Source organism: Myxocyprinus asiaticus, chromosome 11, assembly GCF_019703515.2.
Source record: "Myxocyprinus asiaticus isolate MX2 ecotype Aquarium Trade chromosome 11, UBuf_Myxa_2, whole genome shotgun sequence".
In the NCBI taxonomy this organism is placed as follows: Eukaryota; Metazoa; Chordata; class Actinopteri; order Cypriniformes; family Catostomidae; genus Myxocyprinus; species Myxocyprinus asiaticus.
Genome location: NC_059354.1, coordinates 37,698,559 through 37,719,671, shown reverse-complemented (window position 1 = coordinate 37,719,671; position 21,113 = coordinate 37,698,559). Strand labels below are relative to the sequence as shown.

General features: G+C 36.6%; 1 protein-coding gene across 1 annotated transcript in view; it reads right to left on the bottom strand.

The window, feature by feature from the left end:
* Positions 1-1,526: 1,526 nt before the first annotated feature.
* The window catches only part of LOC127448473 (low-density lipoprotein receptor-related protein 1B-like), a 508,438-nt gene continuing 488,851 nt past the window's right edge, over positions 1,527-21,113 (bottom strand). Inside the window, exons 83-91 of the mRNA XM_051711016.1 lie at positions 20,681-20,842; positions 19,792-19,966; positions 16,654-16,758; positions 13,441-13,554; positions 10,268-10,344; positions 9,871-9,961; positions 5,677-5,827; positions 3,743-3,817; positions 1,527-2,942 (exon numbers count right to left, since the gene is read on the bottom strand). Of these exons, the coding sequence (XP_051566976.1) occupies positions 2,802-2,942; positions 3,743-3,817; positions 5,677-5,827; positions 9,871-9,961; positions 10,268-10,344; positions 13,441-13,554; positions 16,654-16,758; positions 19,792-19,966; positions 20,681-20,842 (1,091 nt within the window). The 3' untranslated portion in view covers positions 1,527-2,801. The remainder of the gene's footprint in view (positions 2,943-3,742; positions 3,818-5,676; positions 5,828-9,870; positions 9,962-10,267; positions 10,345-13,440; positions 13,555-16,653; positions 16,759-19,791; positions 19,967-20,680; positions 20,843-21,113) is intronic.

The window sequence follows — 21,113 nt, the reverse complement described above, 5'->3', positions numbered from 1 at the left end:
TTCACTCCATGATTCTTTCTCATATCACATATTGTCTGACAAGCTGGTCTAATACACATTTCATAGTTCTAAAACCACTGGAATTATTATACAAACAAGCACTTAAAATTTTAGATAAAAAACAATTTAGTTTTCACCAGTGTCACATTTTAAATAAGTATAAATTGCTTAGCTGGGAAAACCTTATTAAGTTTAAAAATGTTTGTTTAGTGCATAAGATTATGTATGGTTTAGCTCCTCCTCCTCTGACTGATTTTATTCATTTTAAATCTATTGAAAACAGAGTAACTAGAGGTGCAGCTAGAGCGGACTGCATAATTCCACGTAGGAAAACTTCATTTGGTCAAGCTGTTTTTTCATTCAGAGCATCACATCTGCGGAATTCCATACCACAATCAATTAGAGAATGCACATTGCTTAACTCATTTAAGTATAATTTTAAGAAATGGCTTCTTCATAATCAACAATGTGAACATCAATGTTGCTTCTTCTATTATTACTATTAATAATTGTATTATTTAACCCATAACAATACCTTGTCTTTTTTCTCTCTCTTTTTATATATATGTATATATATTGTCTTTTTGCATATTATGTTTAATTGTATTTTACAAAGTTGTTTACAAGTTCTGGTTCTATTATTGTTGTTATTGTTTTTCTCTCTTGTTTCTTTTCTTTTCACTAGTTTTAGGCCTAATAACATCTGGCAAAGAGACTACCAATGAAAACTAGCCTTCGGGCTAATTTGGGTACATTTACATTCATGAATGTTGATTAATGTACACTGTCCCTTCTTGAAAGAAAAAAAAAACACCATTATATATATATATATATATATATATATATATATATATATATATATATGTTCCTATTCCCTTAAATATATTCATGAAATAAGTATCCTGAGATATCTCACCGGCCTCTGTGAAAACTGTAGACTTTGTAAACGGCAAACAAAAATGTGTCTGCGGACATTGATGCTTTCACCAAAACCATGTCATCATGTATTTGAAGTGGATCATTGAGGCTATGATTCATAATGTTTGTCAGTTGAGGGCACTATTGTGCCACTGTTGAATTTGACAGCCACAGGAAAAAAACAGTCTGCTCTTTTGCTCGGTTTTGGTCTCAAAATTACCTTTGGAGTACGGTATTTTGGAATGGGGGGGCTACTTCAAAGGCTCAGTCACGTGAAAGCTTCAAAACACTAAAATCGCTCACAGCACCTTTAAATAAAATTTTATAATAACATTTCTTTGTTTTAAATTCGAAAACTTTATTTCTTTATTATATATAAACTGTATAATGAAAATAAATATTTATAAACATTAATGTAAACAAAAACTCGAAATATAGAGAGTGCTTGTTTATGATTGTGCTAGGAGCATACAGTGAAGAACTTGCTGCCAGCATTTACACCCACCAGTCTTCAGATTATTAGTTTGGATGTCAGACTGTCCAGCTACTAACACTCCTGTCCAAGTACAGTAAGAAGCAGGATATGTCACTCAAACCAAAAGTATATGTTAATGAAGAACTATAACTAAAGTGGTGCAGTATGGAGAAAAACAGTACTAATTTGTTTTGAAATGGAAATAAAATGTATTTATTTTATATTGATTTGCTTTTTATATAAAAAGTACTTACATTTAATAAATTTTTCCCCAAAATACAAGCAGCCAAACAACATATAAATCAAATACAAAATTATAAAATCTGTTGTATCTTAATAGCGTCCCTTTTGAACGTAACAGGTAACATGATTTAATTCATAATACTCTAAAATTCCTTATAACAGTAAAGTCCGATTCTCTCTGGCATCCATGGCCAATACATTTGATCTTGTTTGTTGTCTAACATTGGAGTCAATTTTGTGAGCCTTAATTTGTTTGATGAAGCCGGTATAGCTGTATTGCTAAGCCCACGTTTAGCTTTAAGTAGGTAAAGTACCAGAAAGTAGTTCATACACAACCTTTGATAAATTCCATCTTTTATATTATTGGATAGTAGTTCATGACCATCAAACTGATATCAGTTATGAAGATGCATTTGTCAAGCCGCGGAACAGACTGCACATCCTCAAAAATACCATTTAGTGTAGACCTATCCCAGCATAGTTGGAGTTGATAAACATGGTTCGTAATTGCAGCATTTGTCTAGATGGTGGAAATGAAAAATAATTTAATGAAGCAAACTACATAATACTGGATAGATATAAACTCATTTCTCCAATAAGAACTGACTGAAGTCAAGTGGTTGACTTAGCCCTATGTTAGTGAAAAATGAAAGAGAAAAAAAAAAAAAAAACATAAAAAGAACAATCCTTTTAATCATTCAAAAAATAATTTCTAGAATAATTAAATGAGATAAATGAGGTTAATATTGAAGAAAAGCTTTCACAGTGTAATATGAACACTAAAAAAAGCCACTGTAATGATGCCCCAACATATGTAGCCTACCTAAAAAAAGGGGGGGGGGAAAAAGATTCTGCCACTGTAGTTTTGTTACTGAACCACAATCTGCAACTAAGCAGTTGTGTATCACGTGTAGTGCAGCACATTTATGTTTACAGAAAAAAAAAAATAACTGGCTGAAATTGGATGAAGTATGATTTCAAATATTGTCACAGACATAAGAGGCATAATGCTGATAGTGCCAAGAAACCAAATATAAACAGGATATCGGAACCTGATAGGAAATAGATTTTTTTTCTTTATTTTCCTTGTGTTTTATACATTTTGTACATTGAAGTAAAAAAAAAAAAAAAAAAAAAAAAAAAAAGAGTACAAAGTGTAGTCAGGCTATGCGGCGGTTTCTCGAATCATCCCTTCAAGTTTCTTTGGGAGTAGCTCTCTCCTTTCGTCAATGTTGATGACTGGTTTACGACAGTTCTGACCATCAAGGTACATCTTTGCATACATCGGATTGGAGTAGTTCATTGGCTGTTTGGAAAGAGAATTGTGGAAAATTTATGTAAAAATTCAAATATAAAAAAACAATGTTAAGGGTGAAGTTGCAATTATTTCATGTTAAAATATTTTATATATAGATCCTACTATTAATAAACAATTCGCAGGTTGAATTCTCCGAAAACAGAAAAAAATAAAATAAAATGGAATTGCTCTATTGCACTTGAGAATCCTGTACAGCCCAACACAGCAACATTGGCTCAACCAATGGCATTAGTTTGGGGTGGGATTACCTGTTTGTCTAACCAGTGGAAGAGAGGGTGGTTTTTAGGAAAATTTGTTTGAAAATTCATATTATTTTTCCAATTGGTGAAGCTAATGGCGCAGAAGTTACATCCTTCACCTTTAACATGTTAAACAAAATTAAACATACTCTTTTAAAAATATGAATTTTTAAAATAAATTGAAACTGAATTTTGCAGGATTCTGTATTTTGAGAAAGCTCATTTGAGGAGTTCCTTTGCAGCTTAAGTTAAATGGGGTTTCAGTTGCATCATTTAGAAACCATGTTTTGAAAAGTGTGTAATCATGCTTATGACTACTTGATGCTGGCAAAGTATGACACATGTTTTTCAACTGTCACTCACAACCCCATCAACCTACATAGATGATAGACCAAAAAGGAAACACAAGAACAGAACCAATACCAAAAGTTTTAGCCATGCATACACTATCAGGAGGACATCCATGCAAAAATGTCATTCAGAATGATTGTGATTTGTTACTAATGTCACTCCGGAAATAACTGCAACAAAGGAGCCCAAAACCTTCACCTGTCCAGGAATGACTTCTTTAGGGACAGAGTGAATATTCAGCGTGCAAGGGTCACAGGATTTTACACACCAGTCCTGGAACACACACAGTTGCCCCAGCATGCAGTCGACATTTAGAACATCATTGTCACCAAACAACTTCAATTTAAAAGCTGGATTTAGACTGATTTAAGCCAGTTTATACTTCTGCGTCGAACCTACTACGTAGGCTCTGTGTAGTGGCCAATGCGGTGGTTTGCATTTATAGTTCTGCACTGGTATGTGCGTCATTCTGTGAGTACACAGCCAAAATGCTAGTGTTGAGAAAAATTTCTTTATTTATAAACAAATGCCATGTCAACTGTGGATTCAAAAGAATGTATTAAATTATTGTAGCATTAAAAATGAGTTCATCAAAATGAGTATGTTGTATTTAGGTACATATTATACAAGTTGCCTGCCATGCAGATCAAAAATAAATCAGTCATTAACAGTATGCTTGGCAATTTAGCCAACTCTGAATAGGTACTTTTTAATTTGCTGACAAATAATAAGTGTTTCGTTTTCATAACTTATGAAATATAATTTTTTTTTTACTGTACACTATGTAAACATACGGTCAAAATATTGTTCAGATCGGAAACTCAAATACCAAATATACAGTATATAGAGTAAAAGCCCTGGGAAAAAGTTCACAGTTTATAAGTTGTAAACAGATGTGTCTTTTTCTCGCATTTTCGCTTGTAACTTCATGAAATGTAAACAGAGTATAAAAACAGCAGATCACAGATCAGTGGATACAATGCATATCTTAAAATAATCTTGGAGAAAATGCATCGCTACCTCAGATATCTTTTTGTCATTCTGGGGGCAGTTTCTGGTTACAAAGGGGACCAATCACAACTGTTGTGGTCTGTGTTAACCCGACAAGTTGTTACATTTTTGGAGAGGTGCATGTTAGGTTACAGCGTAGACTACGCCGTAACTACGTGTAACACACGGCGTAGGTTCGACACAGAAGTATAATTCGGCCTTCAGACAAGGCATCAGAGAATAATATGTTCATAACAGAATGTGTGTTGTTCTTTTTAGAACAAAAGGTCAGTACAAAACACTAATAGAGCACATCTTATTACTGCCATAGCATTGCTTTTTTAAATGAGTTTTTTTTAAACAAACAAATGTCAGTTGTGTTTTGCAAGGGCAAAAATACGTTTGCAGCTGTAATGAGGAAAATTCTCAAGGTAAAAGAAATCACAGGATTAGTTCATATGTTTCATTAGTATGCTGCAAGCATCTATCACCCTGGGTTAGAGGATGTAAGCAACAGATAAATACCCTTGGTGTACAGCCAAAGTTAAAGAAATAGTATTCACAGAAATGAAAATAGTGTCATCATTTACTTACCCTCAAACTGTTTCAAACCTGTATGACTTTCTTTCTTCCATGGAACACAAAAGTATAACAATTATACTAGTCACTCTTTTACATGCATTTACAATGAATGGGAACTGAGGCTTTACAGCTTCAATGCGAAAAGCAAAAGTGGCCAATATGACTTGTGCAATACATTCCAAGTCCAATGAAATCATACAATAGCTTTGTGTTAGAAACCATGAAAACATTATAGCTCTCCTTAGGATGTTCATGAGAGATTTTGCGTTAATAATGTCTTCAATTTTGTTCTGTTTCTCACACAAAGCTATTGTATGGCTTTAGAAGATTTAAAATGTAAAGGTCCCTTGTATAGTAATAAGGGTTTGGAACGACATGAGGGTGAGTAAATAATGACAATGTTAATTTGTGGGTGAACTAACCCTTTAATATTTAGATTTGCCATTAATCCAACAGACATTGTACAACATGTTGTTTCTGCAACTATAACAATATTTATTAATGGAGACCCAGTACATCATTGACCTCTAAGAGAGAAAAAAAAAAATGCCTACACAAACCTTGTGGGGATCGAGCGTAAAATTTGGTTTGAGAAGGCTGCCGGCATCTGCGTGGTTGTCACGGTCCACCTCATACATGCTGTAGGATGGATTCCCGATCTCCACATTAATGCCTCCATTGGTTATGGGCTGCCGTTGTACACGTTTCCCCCTGTGACAGAGATTGGAACTAAAATAGCTGCAGAAATAGTGCTTTTTTAACATGTAATTCATAATAGAACATGCACTGATTCTTGTGACATTGGATAAAACATGTCTTACAAATTAACCTGCTATTAGTTTTGGAAATAGCAACAATTCCACTTTGAATTGAATCAGAAATTATCAGTGAAATGTTTTTAAAATAAGTTTACCATTATACTTGTTTCTCTTTATTACAAATTATGACATTAAATTATTACTCACTACCCCTAAAACCACCTGTCCTGAGGTTATAACTCAGTGCTACAGTAATTTTAAAGTAAAACAATGTACATTAAAGTTAATGAAAACAGAAATACTGTACACATATGGATATGCAAAAAAAAAAAAAAAAAGAAATGAAATATATATATATATATATATATATATATATACACTATATTGCCAAAAGTATTCGCTCATCTGCCTTTAGACGCATATGAACTTAAGTGACATCCCATTCTTAATCCATAGGGTTTAATATGATGTCGGCCCACCCTTTGCAGCTATAACAGCTTCAACTCTTCTGGGAAGGCTTTCCACAAGGTTTAGGAGTGTGTTTATGGGAATTTTTGACCATTCTTCCAGAAGCGCATTTGTGAGGTCGGACACTGATGTTGGACGAGAAGGCCTGGCTCGCAGTCTTCGCTCTAATTCATCCCAAAGGTGCTCTATCGGGTTGAGGTCAGGACTCTGTGCAGGCCAGTCAAGTTCTTCCACACCAAACTCGCTCATCCATGTCTTTATGGACCTTGCTTTGTGCACTAGTGCGCAGTCATGTTGGAACAGGAAGGGGCCATCCCCAAACTGTTCCCACATAGTTGGGAGCATGGAATTGTCCAAAATCTCTTGGTATGCTGAAGCATTCAGAGTTCCTTTCACTGGAACTAAGGGGCCAAGCCCAGCTCCTGAAAAACAACCCCACATCATAATCCCCCTCCACCAAACTTCACAGTTGGCACAATGCAGTCAGACAAGTACCGTTCTCCTGGCAACCGCCAAACCCAGACTCGTCCATCAGATTGCCAGATGGAGAAGCGTGATTCGTCACTCCAGAGAACGCGTCTCCACTGCTCTAGAGTCCAGTGGCGGCGTGCTTTACACCACTGCATCCGACGCTTTGCATTGCACTTGGTGATGTATGGCTTGGATGCAGCTGCTCGGCCATGGAAACCCATTCCATGAAGCTCTCTACGCACTGTTCTTGTGCTAATCTGAAGGCCACATGAACTTTGGAGGTCTGTAGCGATTGACTCTGCAGAAAGTTGGCGACCTCTGCGCACTATGCCCCTCAGCATCCGCTGACACCGCTCTGTCATTTTACGTGGCCTACCACTTCGTGGCTGAGTTGCTGTCATTCCCAATCGCTTCCACTTTGTTATAATACCACTGACAGTTGACTGTGGAATATTTAGTAGCGAGGAAATTTCACGACTGGACTTGTTGCACAGGTGGCATCCTATCACAGTACCATGCTGGAATTCACTGAGCTCCTGAGAGCGGCCCATTCTTTCACAAATGTTTGTAGAAGCAGTCTACATGCCTAGGTGCTTCATTTTATACACCTGTGGCCATGGAAGTGATTATTTGGATTATTTGGATTATTTGGATGGGTGAGCGAATACTTTTGGCAATATAGTGTATATATATATATATATATATATATATATATATATATATATATATATATACACACACACACTATGTCCTGATAAAAGGAAGAGGTTAAATATAAAATATAATTCAAATGTAGCTCTTTTATAAGGTATTACATCTGTGTCCCTTTTGTAAACATCAGATATTAATTAAAACATAAAAAAGTAATATACAAATCAGAATTCATCCTGCTTTCATATTTTCACTTGCTATGAATTCAACATAATTTTATGTTTAAAATTTCTGTCACAACCATATGTTACCTCAATTAAAAAACAAATTGTAAAGAAATTGTTTGGGAGTATTAGATAATTTCAGTCATTTTAAGTAGGTCCTATTCGTAACTAGCAAAAACAGAGAAACGAAATGTCAACACCCTCAGCTCAGCTGTCAACTCAGTCAGATATTTTCTGTCTGACAGCAGTGACAATTCAATAAATCAGTTTGAAACCATCCTGAATTCATTAATTAATCAATGTGAATGCTATATTTGCCAATATTTATAATAAATATTTGACATGAAAGCATGTGTTTTTGTATCTGACACTTTTGACACATACAGGTGCATCTCAATAAATTAGAATGTCGTGGAAAAGTTCATTTATTTCAGTAATTCAACTCAAATTGTGAAACTCGGGTATTAAATAAATTCAGTGCACACAGACTGAAGTAGTTTAAGTCTTTGATTCTTTTAATTGTGATGATTTTGGCTCACATTTAACAAAAACCCACCAATTCACTATCTCAAAAAATTAGAATACATCATAAGACCAATAAAAAAAACATTTTTAGTGAATTGTTGGCCTTCTGGAAAGTATGTTCATTTACTGTATATGTACTCAATACTTGGTAGGGGCTCCTATTGCTTTAATTACTGCCTCAATTCGGCGTGGCATGGAGGTGATCAGTTTGTGGCACTGCTGAGGTGGTATGGAAGCCCAGATTTCTTTGACAGTGGCCTTCAGCTCATCTGCATTTTTTGGTCTCTTGTTTCTCATTTTCCTCTTGACAATACCCCATAGATTCTCTATGGGGTTCAGGTCTGGTGAGTTTGCTGGCCAGTCAAGCACACCAACACCATGGTCATTTAACCAACTTTTGGTGCTTTTGGCAGTGTGGGCAGGTGCCAAATCCTGCTGGAAAATGAAATCAGCATCTTTAAAAAGCTGGTCAGCAGAAGGAAGCATGAAGTGCTCCAAAATTTCTTGGTAAATGGGTGCAGTGACTTTGGTTTTCAAAAAACACAATGGACCAACACCAGCAGATGACATTGCACCCCAAATCATCACAGACTGTGGAAACTTAACACTGGACTTCAAGCAACTTGGGATATGAGCTTCTCCACCCTTCCTCCAGACTCTAGGACCTTGGTTTCCAAATTAAATACAAAACTTGCTCTCATCTGAAAAGAGGACTTTGGAACACTGGGCAACAGTCCAGTTCTTCTTCTCCTTAGCCCAGGTAAGACGCCTCTGACGTTGTCTGTGGTTCAGGAGTGGCTTAACAAGAGGAATACGACAGCTGTAGCCAAATTCCTTGACATGTCTGTGTGTGGTGGCTCTTGATGCCTTGACCCCAGCCTCAGCCCATTCCTTGTGAAGTTCACCCAAATTCTTGAATCGATTTTGCTTGTCAATCATAAGGCTGCGGTTCTCTTGGTTGGTTGTGCATCTTTTTCTTCCACACTTTTTCCTTCCACTCAACTTTGTTAACATGCTTGGATACAGCACTCTGTGAACAGCCAGCTTCTTTGGCAATGAATGTTTGTGGCTTACCCTCCTTGTGAAGAGTGACAGTGATTGTCTTCTGGACAACTGTCAGATCAGCAGTCTTCCCCATGATTGTGTAGCCTAGTGAACCAAACTGAGAGACCATTTTGAAGGCTCAGGAAACCTTTGCAGGTGTTTTGAGTTGATTAGCTGATTGGCATGTCACCATATTCTAATTTTTTGAGATAGTGAATTGGTGGGTTTTTGTTAAATTGAGCCAAAATCATCACAATTAAAAGAACCAAAGACTTAAACTACTTCAGTCTGTGTGCACTGAATTTATTTAATACCCGAGTTTCACAATTTGAGTTGATTTACTGAAATAAATGAACTTTTCCACGACATTCTAATTTATTGAGATGCACCTGTATATAGCAAAGGCAAACACATTCTGTGATCGAATTGATAAAGCAGGTGGATGAACCTAAATATAGATGAACAATGTATTACAAATTAATGCAAAATAATGATTATGTACATTAACTTTTATTTTTTCACATCTGTAGCCTGTTTTTTCCAATATCTCAAGAATCAGTGCTTTATTAAATGTAAAATGACTGCACAAAAAAGGCTTCTTTCCAGTCAGTACCTTTGGCGTTTTCTGCAGATGAAGACACTAGTGACCACTGTAGTAATCAGAATGACCAGTAGGACTAATGGCACAATGATAGCTATACTTCCTGTTTCAAACAAGACGAGAAAAAGGCAGAAGCACAAGCCACGATTAAAGTCTATTTCCCCAGGTGTCTATACAGGTGGAACAGGAAATTATTAGGTACTCCATCACGGCAAAATTAAATAAACACTACTGCAGCTGAAAAGATATTAAAGCAATAGTTAACATGAAGCCCAGATGTATATTCAGATGTGTCATTTGACTGATGAAATAACGGTTCTTTTCATTTTAATAATTCAGGGACTGTTTCCTTATTGAATTAGCAGAGGAGGGCTCTTTATAAACCATGAAACCCCTCTTCACCGCTCACCTCCAGCTGTGTTATCTGAACGGCTGCTCTTGGGGGCCGGCCTCTCACACTGTGTCCCCGACCAATTAGCTAAGCATCTGATTTAAAAGACAAAAGACAGTAAAAACAAAAAAATTGGCAGAAAAGGGATGAAATTGTTGACAGTCTCTAATTAAAAAGCTTTTTTTGGTCATAGAAAGATCTAATTTGAACAGACATGGGCCAGAACACTTCTTAAAGGAATAGTTCAGCCAAGCATGACAATTCATCTTCCGTGGAACATAAACAAATAAAAGCCCCATAAAGTAGTCCATACAATTGTGTGTTATATTTCAAATGATCTAATGCCATATAACAGCTTTGTGTGATAAACAGACAGACGCACAGAAAACCTTTCCCTCCACCATAGCTCTTAAATCTCATTTGCACTTCCTTTAAAATTCCAATACGGTGCATCAATACATTGTGTGTTTAACGTCAATGATGAGACATGCAAAAACCAATGACATTTGATATAACTGATGTCAAACCTGCAACAGTGCATTTTGACACACTATATTTTAATATTTTAAAGACATTTAAGGGTTATGGTGAAGGGGAAGATTTTCTTAAAACTTAAATTTTAGTCTGTTCCTCACAAACATATTGCACAGCTTTAGAAGACTTGAAATACAGTACACAAGTAGTATGGACTACTTTTATGGTGTGTGTTTTTTTTGTTTTTTTTGTCATTTTTGGAGTTGCAACTAATTTTTAGGATAACTATTCCTTTAAGAGAGAGTAGGCAAATGTACAGTGAAAACAAACTCCCAACATTAATTAAACGGTGAGGGGTAAAGCAGAAAGCAAGTCATGAATTATCTTATTTGTAAATGGAAGCGGTCCAGTGAGGGTCATGTGCAAGATTAAACAGATGTTTGAAGTTTGTTTATCAGTGGATGATATGAGGGTGAAGATGATATGTAGTCATATAATATTGCTGGCATATCGGATTATACACAGTGAACCGAACACCATATTACAAACCCAATGCATTTACATTGTTGTAAAGAAGTAATGCAGTTACAGATTGTTCACTCAAAAAAATAACTCTTTGGGTGAACTTGATTCAGTCATTGGCAGTGGTTCCACAAGTTTAAATTAGTTTTCTTCAATTAAAATTCTCCTGTAAGTTAAATTCTTCAAGTAGAGGGAACCTAACTGAATCCAGTAAACCCAAGAAAATGTCAAAATAACTCAAATGAAACTCTTTTAGTTATATGCTAGCTAGTAACAGGAAATGTTAGCATGCTAACCACGTGCTGTTGGGAAGCACTACTAAGTGCAACTTGGTCACAGTGCTATGCACAGCAATTACTCAATGGATAAAGCAGTATTTAGAATACTCAAAATGTATTGGTCCTCAACCTAGGCTCAAGTTCCACTATTTACCAAGATGCTTAACATAACAGAAATTCTTCTAAATCACAACATAGCAAAACATAAAACAGAAATGTTTAAAATCTCAACATAACAAAACACATCAAATAATATGTAATTTGAACATTTATTCCCTGTCGAGTCCCACGCAAAGCGTGCTGGGAACTAGAAACACTATTCAGTTACCAAACAAAAAACTTTTCATGTTTTCCCTTCGCACATGGATTAACTAAAGCTGACAATACACTTTTTTAGTTGAACCAACTTAGTTAATTTAAGTTCCCTTGGTTAAATGAATTTGAGTAATATAAACATGGGAAGAATGAGTAAAACTGACGATAGTAAAAGTGCATTTTTTTAAAGGGCATTCAGTAGTTCTCTAGCTAGTGTTAGCATTGCTCTTCTTCATGTACTTTAAGTACCGATGTTACAGTGGTGTTAGACGCTATACTGCCATCTTTCGATGTGGATCAGCATAATAGTCTCTGCTGCCCCCGTCAGCTTTGGAATATCATTTGCATCTGGAAAATGCCGGAGTTTGAGGTAATTTCTAAAGTTATTTATTACTCCTATAATATAATTGCTTTGCCTAAAAACAAACATCAGAAATCAAGTGAACATGCTTCTACTGTTAAGGATAGATTATTATTGTCCCTCATATCAATAATCTTTGGAGATTGTCTACGTTTCACATTATTTCTAAAGACAGTTATTACCTTTATTAGAGAACTGCTTAGCATAAAATAAACCTCAATTATCTAGCGATACAGAATGTTATGGTAAAGGAAAGATTAGAATTGTTTTTGATGATCAAATTTAGTATGTCCATGAATACTGTATTTGAAGAACTCATTTTATTTCCAAGCAACCAACGTCATGGTTTACACAAAATCCACAACAATCATTGTTCCAAGCTACTTTGCCCTAAACGAATGAAGACATAGATACCTTACCATTACCGATGTTTATTCTAGTTTTTTGCCTTTGCCGGTCTTTCTGTCTTCTTGCTTGAAGCAAGTTGCTTCAGACCTTTTTTTGCTTCTTCGACTGTACAGCTATTGGATCTCCTGTTGTCTCCGCTGCTAGAGCACGATAAATAAGTATGTTCTATTGTGTTCTGTCACCATGACAAATTCTGTGTGTGTGTAAGCATACTTGGCAATAAAGCTCATTCCGATTCTTTTTGCTCTTCGCGTCACCAAACAACAATGTTCTAAGCATAGCCAAGTGTATCTACATAGGCGGCAGCCAATGAGTGCAAGGATTCTCTTCTTCAACATTTAGTGAAACACATTGAAGGGGGTGACCCGCACCATGTAGAATAAAACACTTTTTATAGAAAACTATTATGAGTAACGGCTTCATCTCATGGAGTGTACACCATTCGGATCAAACTTCACAAAAACACAATTAATTCGTTAATGTGTAAAACCTTTTAAATTGGCTCCAAACTACTGAATGCACCTTTAATGTTTGAATGTAAAATAATGTTATTATTCCCAAAGCACACACTGTACATGAACAAATCAAATACAAACAAATACATAACAAAAGAGCTAATGATGTTTTTTTTTTTTTTATACGAAGATGGATAACTTAACTTTCACATGAACACAGAGTTCTAGGGATGTGTGTTCTCCGGGATGGTAAGAACATAGGAAGTGTACAGTGGGGTGAATGGATTCGCTGGTGGCACAATGTTGACTGATAGACTGAGCATGGTGGAGATGGGGCTTCTAAAAACATGTGATAAAGGGAGCGGAAGTGAAACCTACTTGCATCGAGGTTTGCTAAGGGCAGTTATTGTGCATATCCCTTCATTCTGACAGTAGTAATCACAGGGATTGGCCAGTTCATCGCAACGCTGGTTCTTGAACCCAGCCGCGCAGCTGTAAGACATTGTAGTGAAATGTGGACAGAAATCATTGAATAATTGTGCAAAACTAAAGATAAATTTGCATGATTCATACAGTGATTCTAATCTGTACGGCTTGCTTATAATCCTTGTGGTAGTTTGTGGTTCCCACACTGACCAATGAATTTCCTTGACTTTTCCATGACATTTCTGATTACCGGATTAGGATGGTTAAAAATCATTCAAACTCAGAACGATTAGCAGGCCCAGACGGAAACTGTGCACACCGAACTCTTCAGATTTCCACAGAATTGCAACATCTGTCATTCATAAAAGTTTGACACATTCCCTTACTCCTTGCATCTTTGTTTATGAAACATTTTAGCCAATATCACGATGCTTTCATCTACTGCTAATAGTGTAGTACTCTCAGCTCCATTTAAGGGTGCTGTACTATGTTTAAACCACTTTAATTCCCCTCGAAATCAGCATAGAATGTGCAAAAAAGTCTGTAGATTCCATCTGGGCCTGCCGAATCCAGTTCAAGGAATCCATAAAAAAAAAAAAAAAATCAGACATGACTCTGGCTTGCAAGCAAGTTTTCCCTAAGAGCAAGATTTAGCCTATGAGATATTTTAGTGCAGAGCATAACTAGATAACTGTATAATAATTATAGAAATGTCCATAATGTTTCCCTGACTTGTAAGATTTTATAAATTTCCATGACATTTCCAGGCCTGGAAAACCGTATTTAAAATTCCCTGATATTTTCCATGACTGTGGAACCATGGTGTTTACTAAATAAGGATTGAAAATGTATTTAATACAGATTATACAGTATTTTACAGCTGAGAAAAACTAGAAAAGTGTACATTGACTATGGCATTTCGACGTTTCCAGGATTTTATTACATTTCCAGGCCTGGAATTTATTTATTTTAGATTTCCTGATATTTCCAGGTTTTTCATGACCATGGGAACCTTATCCATATCGAATTCTACAGACTACACTGTATGCTAAGTTATATTTACGTCTTGTCAGGCTGTATGAGCACCATGAATGTAAATAACTATGCCTTCATGTACATTCATTTACACTGTAGTCATTTCAGGTCAACTATTATGACTTCTTGGCAGAGATGGATCCATCATTCCATATATTTCCTATGACTCAGGACTGGGGGAGCAAACACATTATAGGAACTCCACAAAATATCCAGATGAGATAATTTGCATAGAAACTGATTCCATCATCTCTATTATGGCAGTCATTGCCACAATGCCATTTAAATTACACTGATAATTTGGCAGGGGGGAAAAAATGACAAGGCTTTTCAAAACCATCATTTACAATCTGTTTAGGTTTGGAGACTAAATAAAACTTGTGATAATTTAATGCTTGCTAACCATCACACTTCAGAGAGTATCCGTTATACATGCCTTCTGCCACAATCTGTGTTTGCAAGTAATAAAATCTGATGGCTTGGAAAAGATTGATCACTATAGTTGCAGGTTGAATTAAACATGTATTGCATAGGAGAAGATGGTCAGGGGGTGCAAAGAGTGGCAAATCATTAACTATCATTTCTCTGACACTATTTCTTCATAATTCCATAAATCATTTGTAAAATCAGTAAAAAAATAAATATTTGGTGTGACTACCTTATGCCTTTAAAAAGGACCAATTCTCCTAGGTATACTTGTGATTAAAATATATGTTTTCACTGATCACAGCATGCAGCTTTGTGGCCATACTACCTCTGTTACCCAGAAACAACAAACAAATGGTGCCCCCTGCCTTCATCAGTCCCTGATCTTGCAAAAGGATTGTGAGGCTTTATAAATGTATCCATTCCTCCTTGCCAAACCAAACAGATCAGGACTCCGGCTGTTCTTAGTATGCTTTCCCAGTACACTCAAGTTCACAGGGTCCACAACATGAGCCTAACCTCATATTTATCAATGCAAAGCCACAAAAGTGATCTACCTGACAACATAAATATGCTCAATGATGCCAGCTAAAAAGCCATGTAGGTGCTGTTTGAGTTACAACAGTAACTGTTCTCAAAAATGTTGTGCAGTACTACAGTATTAACTAGATGGGTACATTTTCTGAAGAAAATGTGAGTGGAGCTTGCCCATGTAAAATATGCCAGGGTGTTGCTATGTGGTTGCTAATGTGTTCTGAGTGATTGCTCGAGTGATTACTTGCTACGTGCCAAAGTTTAATACTTAGGTCAAGGGCTTTGTTTAAATTCTTAACCTACAGTACGTACAGACGGCTCTGAGCAAGAGTAATACTGATGCTTGCTTAAGCAAGTATCACTGATAAAATGACCATAGTTTCCTGACATCTCAAGGCCATTTTACATGATTTGTGCTAACGTTCCCCAATGCATTGACCTTGAAGCAAAGTGTGAAGCTAAAGTGGTACTCCTAGAGCCATATTGCACACAGATTTTGTAATGCTAAGTTAAAATTTCAAACAATTCCAGCTCTGACACTGTTTGCCACTAACCTTTGACCCCATCTTTGACCACTGCAGCAGGGCGGTGCAACACGAAATTAAAAGATGAGACTGATCTTATGTATATCTTGATACATCAAGTTGTACAACACAATAAAGGCATTCAGAGAATAAACAATGCATGGCAGAAATTTGGATGGGACAATCTCTGCGATGCTATCTACTACGCTATACAGCAAGTCAAAACACTTTGTGTTAGAGTCCTGATCATTCATGTCAATTCCAGCTATATATTTAGTAGTTACAATCTAAAATTCAAACCAAAAGTCACATGCATGTACTGTATACAGCAATAATAATATATATAAAAAAAATCTACCTTATTTTAATAAAGAAAAACCAGATTAGTTTGAGTCTTTATGTAATTTGACTTTCAACCAAATGCAGGCTTTTGAGGCACACAAGAGCTTGGCCTAATTATTCTGCAGTGCTATTTATGTCTCTCAAACTTTGTGCCAGTGTTGAGCCCCACGCTGAGGTATTTTTGGGTCCATTGATGGACAATGTACAAGTCTCTGACATCTGTGCAACTTTTCAAAACAGAATGGTAAAGCTTCCGAGGCTCTGCACCATTTTGGACAAAAGGGGGCACTTAGTCATTACTTACTGGCAGAAGGGCAGGCTGGTGTCGGGGTCCAGATGACAGGTGCCTCCGTTATAGCAGTAGCCATCACATAACTGGCAGCTGGAGGCGATTCGACCACTAGTACAGCTGGCAGAAAGAGAACAAATTGGATGAGCCAGAAAATGTGATTGCTGCATGAACCGAGGAGTCATTTTAATGTGATTTGTTTGAACTTTGTAGGCTAAACTATCCACCTTATTTTGCAACACGGAAGTAAGCAGCGGCTGCATTTCCGGCGAATGTGAGAAAGTTCCGCTGCCACTGAACGCAGTGTAAATAACTAGAAGGTTATAACACCAGAGTTAGTGATCTGGGCTAATAAACTATCACACAACAACAGGATGTACAGCAGAATTATGTGCCAATGTCGAATAATTTCTAACGTCAGCATTTATAGTAAGAGTAAGTAAATCATTCACTTGTTGCTGTGTGTTGTTGTATTGAAGAGAAAATCTGCTTCTTTCTTTACCGAGATTGTGATGATGCAGTCTTTCTTGTCTCCATGTAAACCTCCATTCATATGTACCTGCATAAGCTCTGATGATGTCTGTATTTATTTATTTCCAAAGGTGGTGTTTCATAAGCCATGCTGAATGCGAGATCTGCATGTTTGTTTACTATGCACCACTAGAAATTGAGAATGCTCTCTGACAAGAATGGAGAGTAAAATGCGTTTATTATTTTGCCAAGATGAAACAAGATGCACTTTTGTTGCAAAGAAAGTTGAAGCACCATTTTCCCGGCATCTTTCTTCTCTCTGCTGGTTGTGTAACGTTTGTGGAGGCATGTCAGACCGCAATGAGGACTGTTGGTGTCAGCGCCTGATTTCATTAATTCCGTCAGTGCAACAGTGTGTGAATAAACGATGGCAAAATGTGATAAATTGTAAAACTATACGTGCTCAAAACCAATGAGTTTATGAAAATCGTAATTAATGACAATAATATGTCGACATTTATTTCCAGCCTGTAATATAAAGCAGTATTGTCCATAGGACTAATTTGCTTTAAGTTTACTGAAGCTTAGTATTTTTGCAAGACTAAATTAGCTGAAAGTGGCTTATACCGGAAGTGGTTTACATTCAATGTTGCTAATGGCGGCGCCCTAGTTTTGCTGAAAAATAAGGTGGATATATATATATATATATATATTACATAAATTAGGCTTTGTATCATTATAAACTACATGAATGTCACCATCCTTGCTGGAATTTTATTATCTTGGAAATAATTATATTTAGCTATATTTAGCCATTTTAAACAGCCAATTTTAAGGCATCTGCTTGCCATTAAAGGTGATCTGTATAATCATTTTTGATATTAAAATATTTCCTGCTGTCCCAGCTTAATATGCAGATATGTTAAGTAAGCCATTCGTAGGATGATTTTCACCTAAAAGTGTAAACACTAACTCTGTGGCACTTAAAACATTGCTATGTTTGTTTGTGAATCCCAATCTGCCCAGCCCCACATATGCTGGGTTTCCATCCAACTATTTTTTTATGCAAATTTTACATTTGTGCTTAAAAAATAAACCGACTGGAAACGCTTGATATGCGCATAAACAAAACAAAAAAATTGCTTAAATGTGCTAGGCAGAGATGGATTATCTAGAGTTTTGCGTAAGTCAAAATGCGCATTAAGGTGATAGAAACAAACAATTCATTCTTAAAACAAACAGCTCATTCTTAAAACCTGTCTTGTCCATTTGTGGACATAAAGTGTGATGGCAAAACACTCGTCGGTTGGTGTAGGTGGCTCGATGTGACTGGTCCAATGAAAGGTCCGATCTTGGCACACATACGTAGCCCTTGACATCCATAAGTGTTTAACCCACAGCTGGTCATTAAAGTGGTTCCTCAAAATCTGCCAGAACAGATTTAAGTGCAGGCTCCAGGGTATACAGAGGCTTGCAGAGTATGGCCATTTTAGCCCTCATTTAAATGAGATCTTACACTCATTCTGCTGCATCTCCTGGCAGCATTTAACAGGATAGTTCACCAAAAAATGAAAAACCTCTCAGCATTTACTCAACCTCATGCCATCCAAGATGTGTATGACAATTCTCTGTTGAACACAAACAAAGATTTTTAGAAGAATATTTCAGCTCTGAAGGTTAAATACAATGCATGTGAATGGTAGCCAGAACTCTGAAGGTCCAAATATCACAAAAAGGCATCATAAAATTAATCCATAATACTCCAGTGGTTTAATCAATGTCTTCTGAAGCGATCCAATTGGTTTTGGGTGAGAACAGACCAAAGTGTAATTCCTTTTTCACTTTAAATCTTGACAGCAGTCTCCTGGGCGACTGTGAAATTCAAGCTCGGTTTCACTTCCTATAGCGCCATCTAGTGCTCTGCACATGTGTCAAGCACTAGGAACGAGTAATTGAGCTTGAAATCATGATTGTGTCTAAAGACAATAAAAAAAGGAGTTATATTTTGGTTTGTTCTCACCCAAATCTGATTAGATCGCTTCAGAAGAGTCGTATGGATTACTTTTATGAAGGCTTTGTGATATTTGGACCTTCAGAGTTCTGGCCACCATCACTTGCATTGTATGGATCTACAGAGCTGAGATATTCTCCAAAAACTCTTTGTGTTCTGCAAAAGAAAAAATTTATACACATCTGGGATGGCATGAGGGTGAGTAAATGGTAAGAAAATGTTCATTTTTGGGTGGACTATTCCTTTAATAAAGCAATGCACAATTGCTAAAGTACCACAAATACAACTCTCCCCTCATGACAAGGGGGACTCCCTCAAGATAATGCACATGACGTAGTGGATGGAAACGCTCAATGACTCACATTTTCTTTAGTCGATTTTTCGAAATGCGCATAAAAAAAAAAGCGTGAGTAGAGTAACTTTGACTCAAACAATGGCATTAGTTTAGGGTTGCATTATCTGTTTGAATGACTAATAGTGTTCAGAAAACCAGTTTTTCCATTTGGTGACGTTAGTGCTGCAGACATTATACACTTCACCTCTAAACCTTCTTTATAAAAAGTAAACTATATTTTGATTAGGGCAAGGATGAGCTTTGGCATTTAAATGCCTTCAATTAGCCTAGTCCAAAAAAATAAAACAAGATTGTTATTAAAAAACAGCCAACTAACTTGCAAGCCACATCTCCTGTGTCTCCATTAATGATACACGGGGCTCCATGGCAACGCAGGCACTTGTCAGTATCACACTTGATCCCTTCATAGCGAGCTGGGCACACACACTCAACATGTCCCGAGCTGGAGAGCGTGCATGCTTTGGAATGGACACAATAGTGATGACAGATGTCTGTAAAGGAACGGGGGGGGAGGGGGTTCACAAGAAATGTCCCTAATTATGATATGGGGGCAAACTTCTTTCACATAATGTGCAAGGTTAACTGGAATTTGACAAAGCTTTAATGAGATGTAATTATCCACATCAAATATCTGCTAGTACCAGGTTGAAAACGTGTCAGCCCTTGGGTGCACAGCACTGAAAATGCATAACTGGTGCTCAGATTAAATTGTTTTTCAACATATTATAATAACAAAGGCTAAAGAGGAAATAGTTTATCAGCAAAGCACAGCAACACCTCAAGGTTTTACAGCTGCATTTAGAAGCCTCTTTGGTCACAAATTGTTCAAATGCTGGCAAATGCCCTTTTAAGTCTAGTCTACTACTTGCTTTTATTATTCCTACCACTTGTGGAGAGTAAAAAACAATTGTTCCATTAACCACAAATTAGTAATTTGTCTTATATGTTAAATAAAAAAAATTAAAAAAAACAAAAAAAACATAGTAGCTCTCTCTGGAGATTGTATATTTTTCTCCACATTTCTTTCATTCTGTTCTACTTGGTACATACATTATTTAAAAAAGCAAAATTAATTATGATGATATTGAATTAAAAGGGCACTGCAGTGGAATTCATCAGTTTGTAATCAGTTGATGAGTTATAATGTAGTTTCTGACTATAATTTTGTTGGTTACAAGCAAACCCCTATAGTCAGTCGTACTTACGATAGAGACAGCGGTCACCCGTGTACTCTGCCAAGCAGCGACACACGGGCTGGTTTCCAGAGCTTACATCACACGTGCCTCCGTTCAGACAGTGATTATCACAAACCCGCCTCTCACAATTAGGACCAGTGAAGCCTGTTGCACAGCGGCAAGTGGGTTTCCCTATGATTGGAGTGGATAGATATATAGTATCAGAGCATCAGACTTGGGTTTCTATCAGTTACATTCCGAAGTTTTCAGTATTGGAAAGTCCTCAAAAAGGAAAAAAAAAATAAAAATAGGTGCCAGTACTCCCATGTACCAAAACGAACAAATAAATAGTGGATCTTTTCACACTTGGTTAAATTTTGTTTGTCCGAACCTGAGTTCGATTACACACCCCACCCCTCCCCTAGCATGTCTCAATTTCAGTTGAGACAAGCAGCATTGAGAA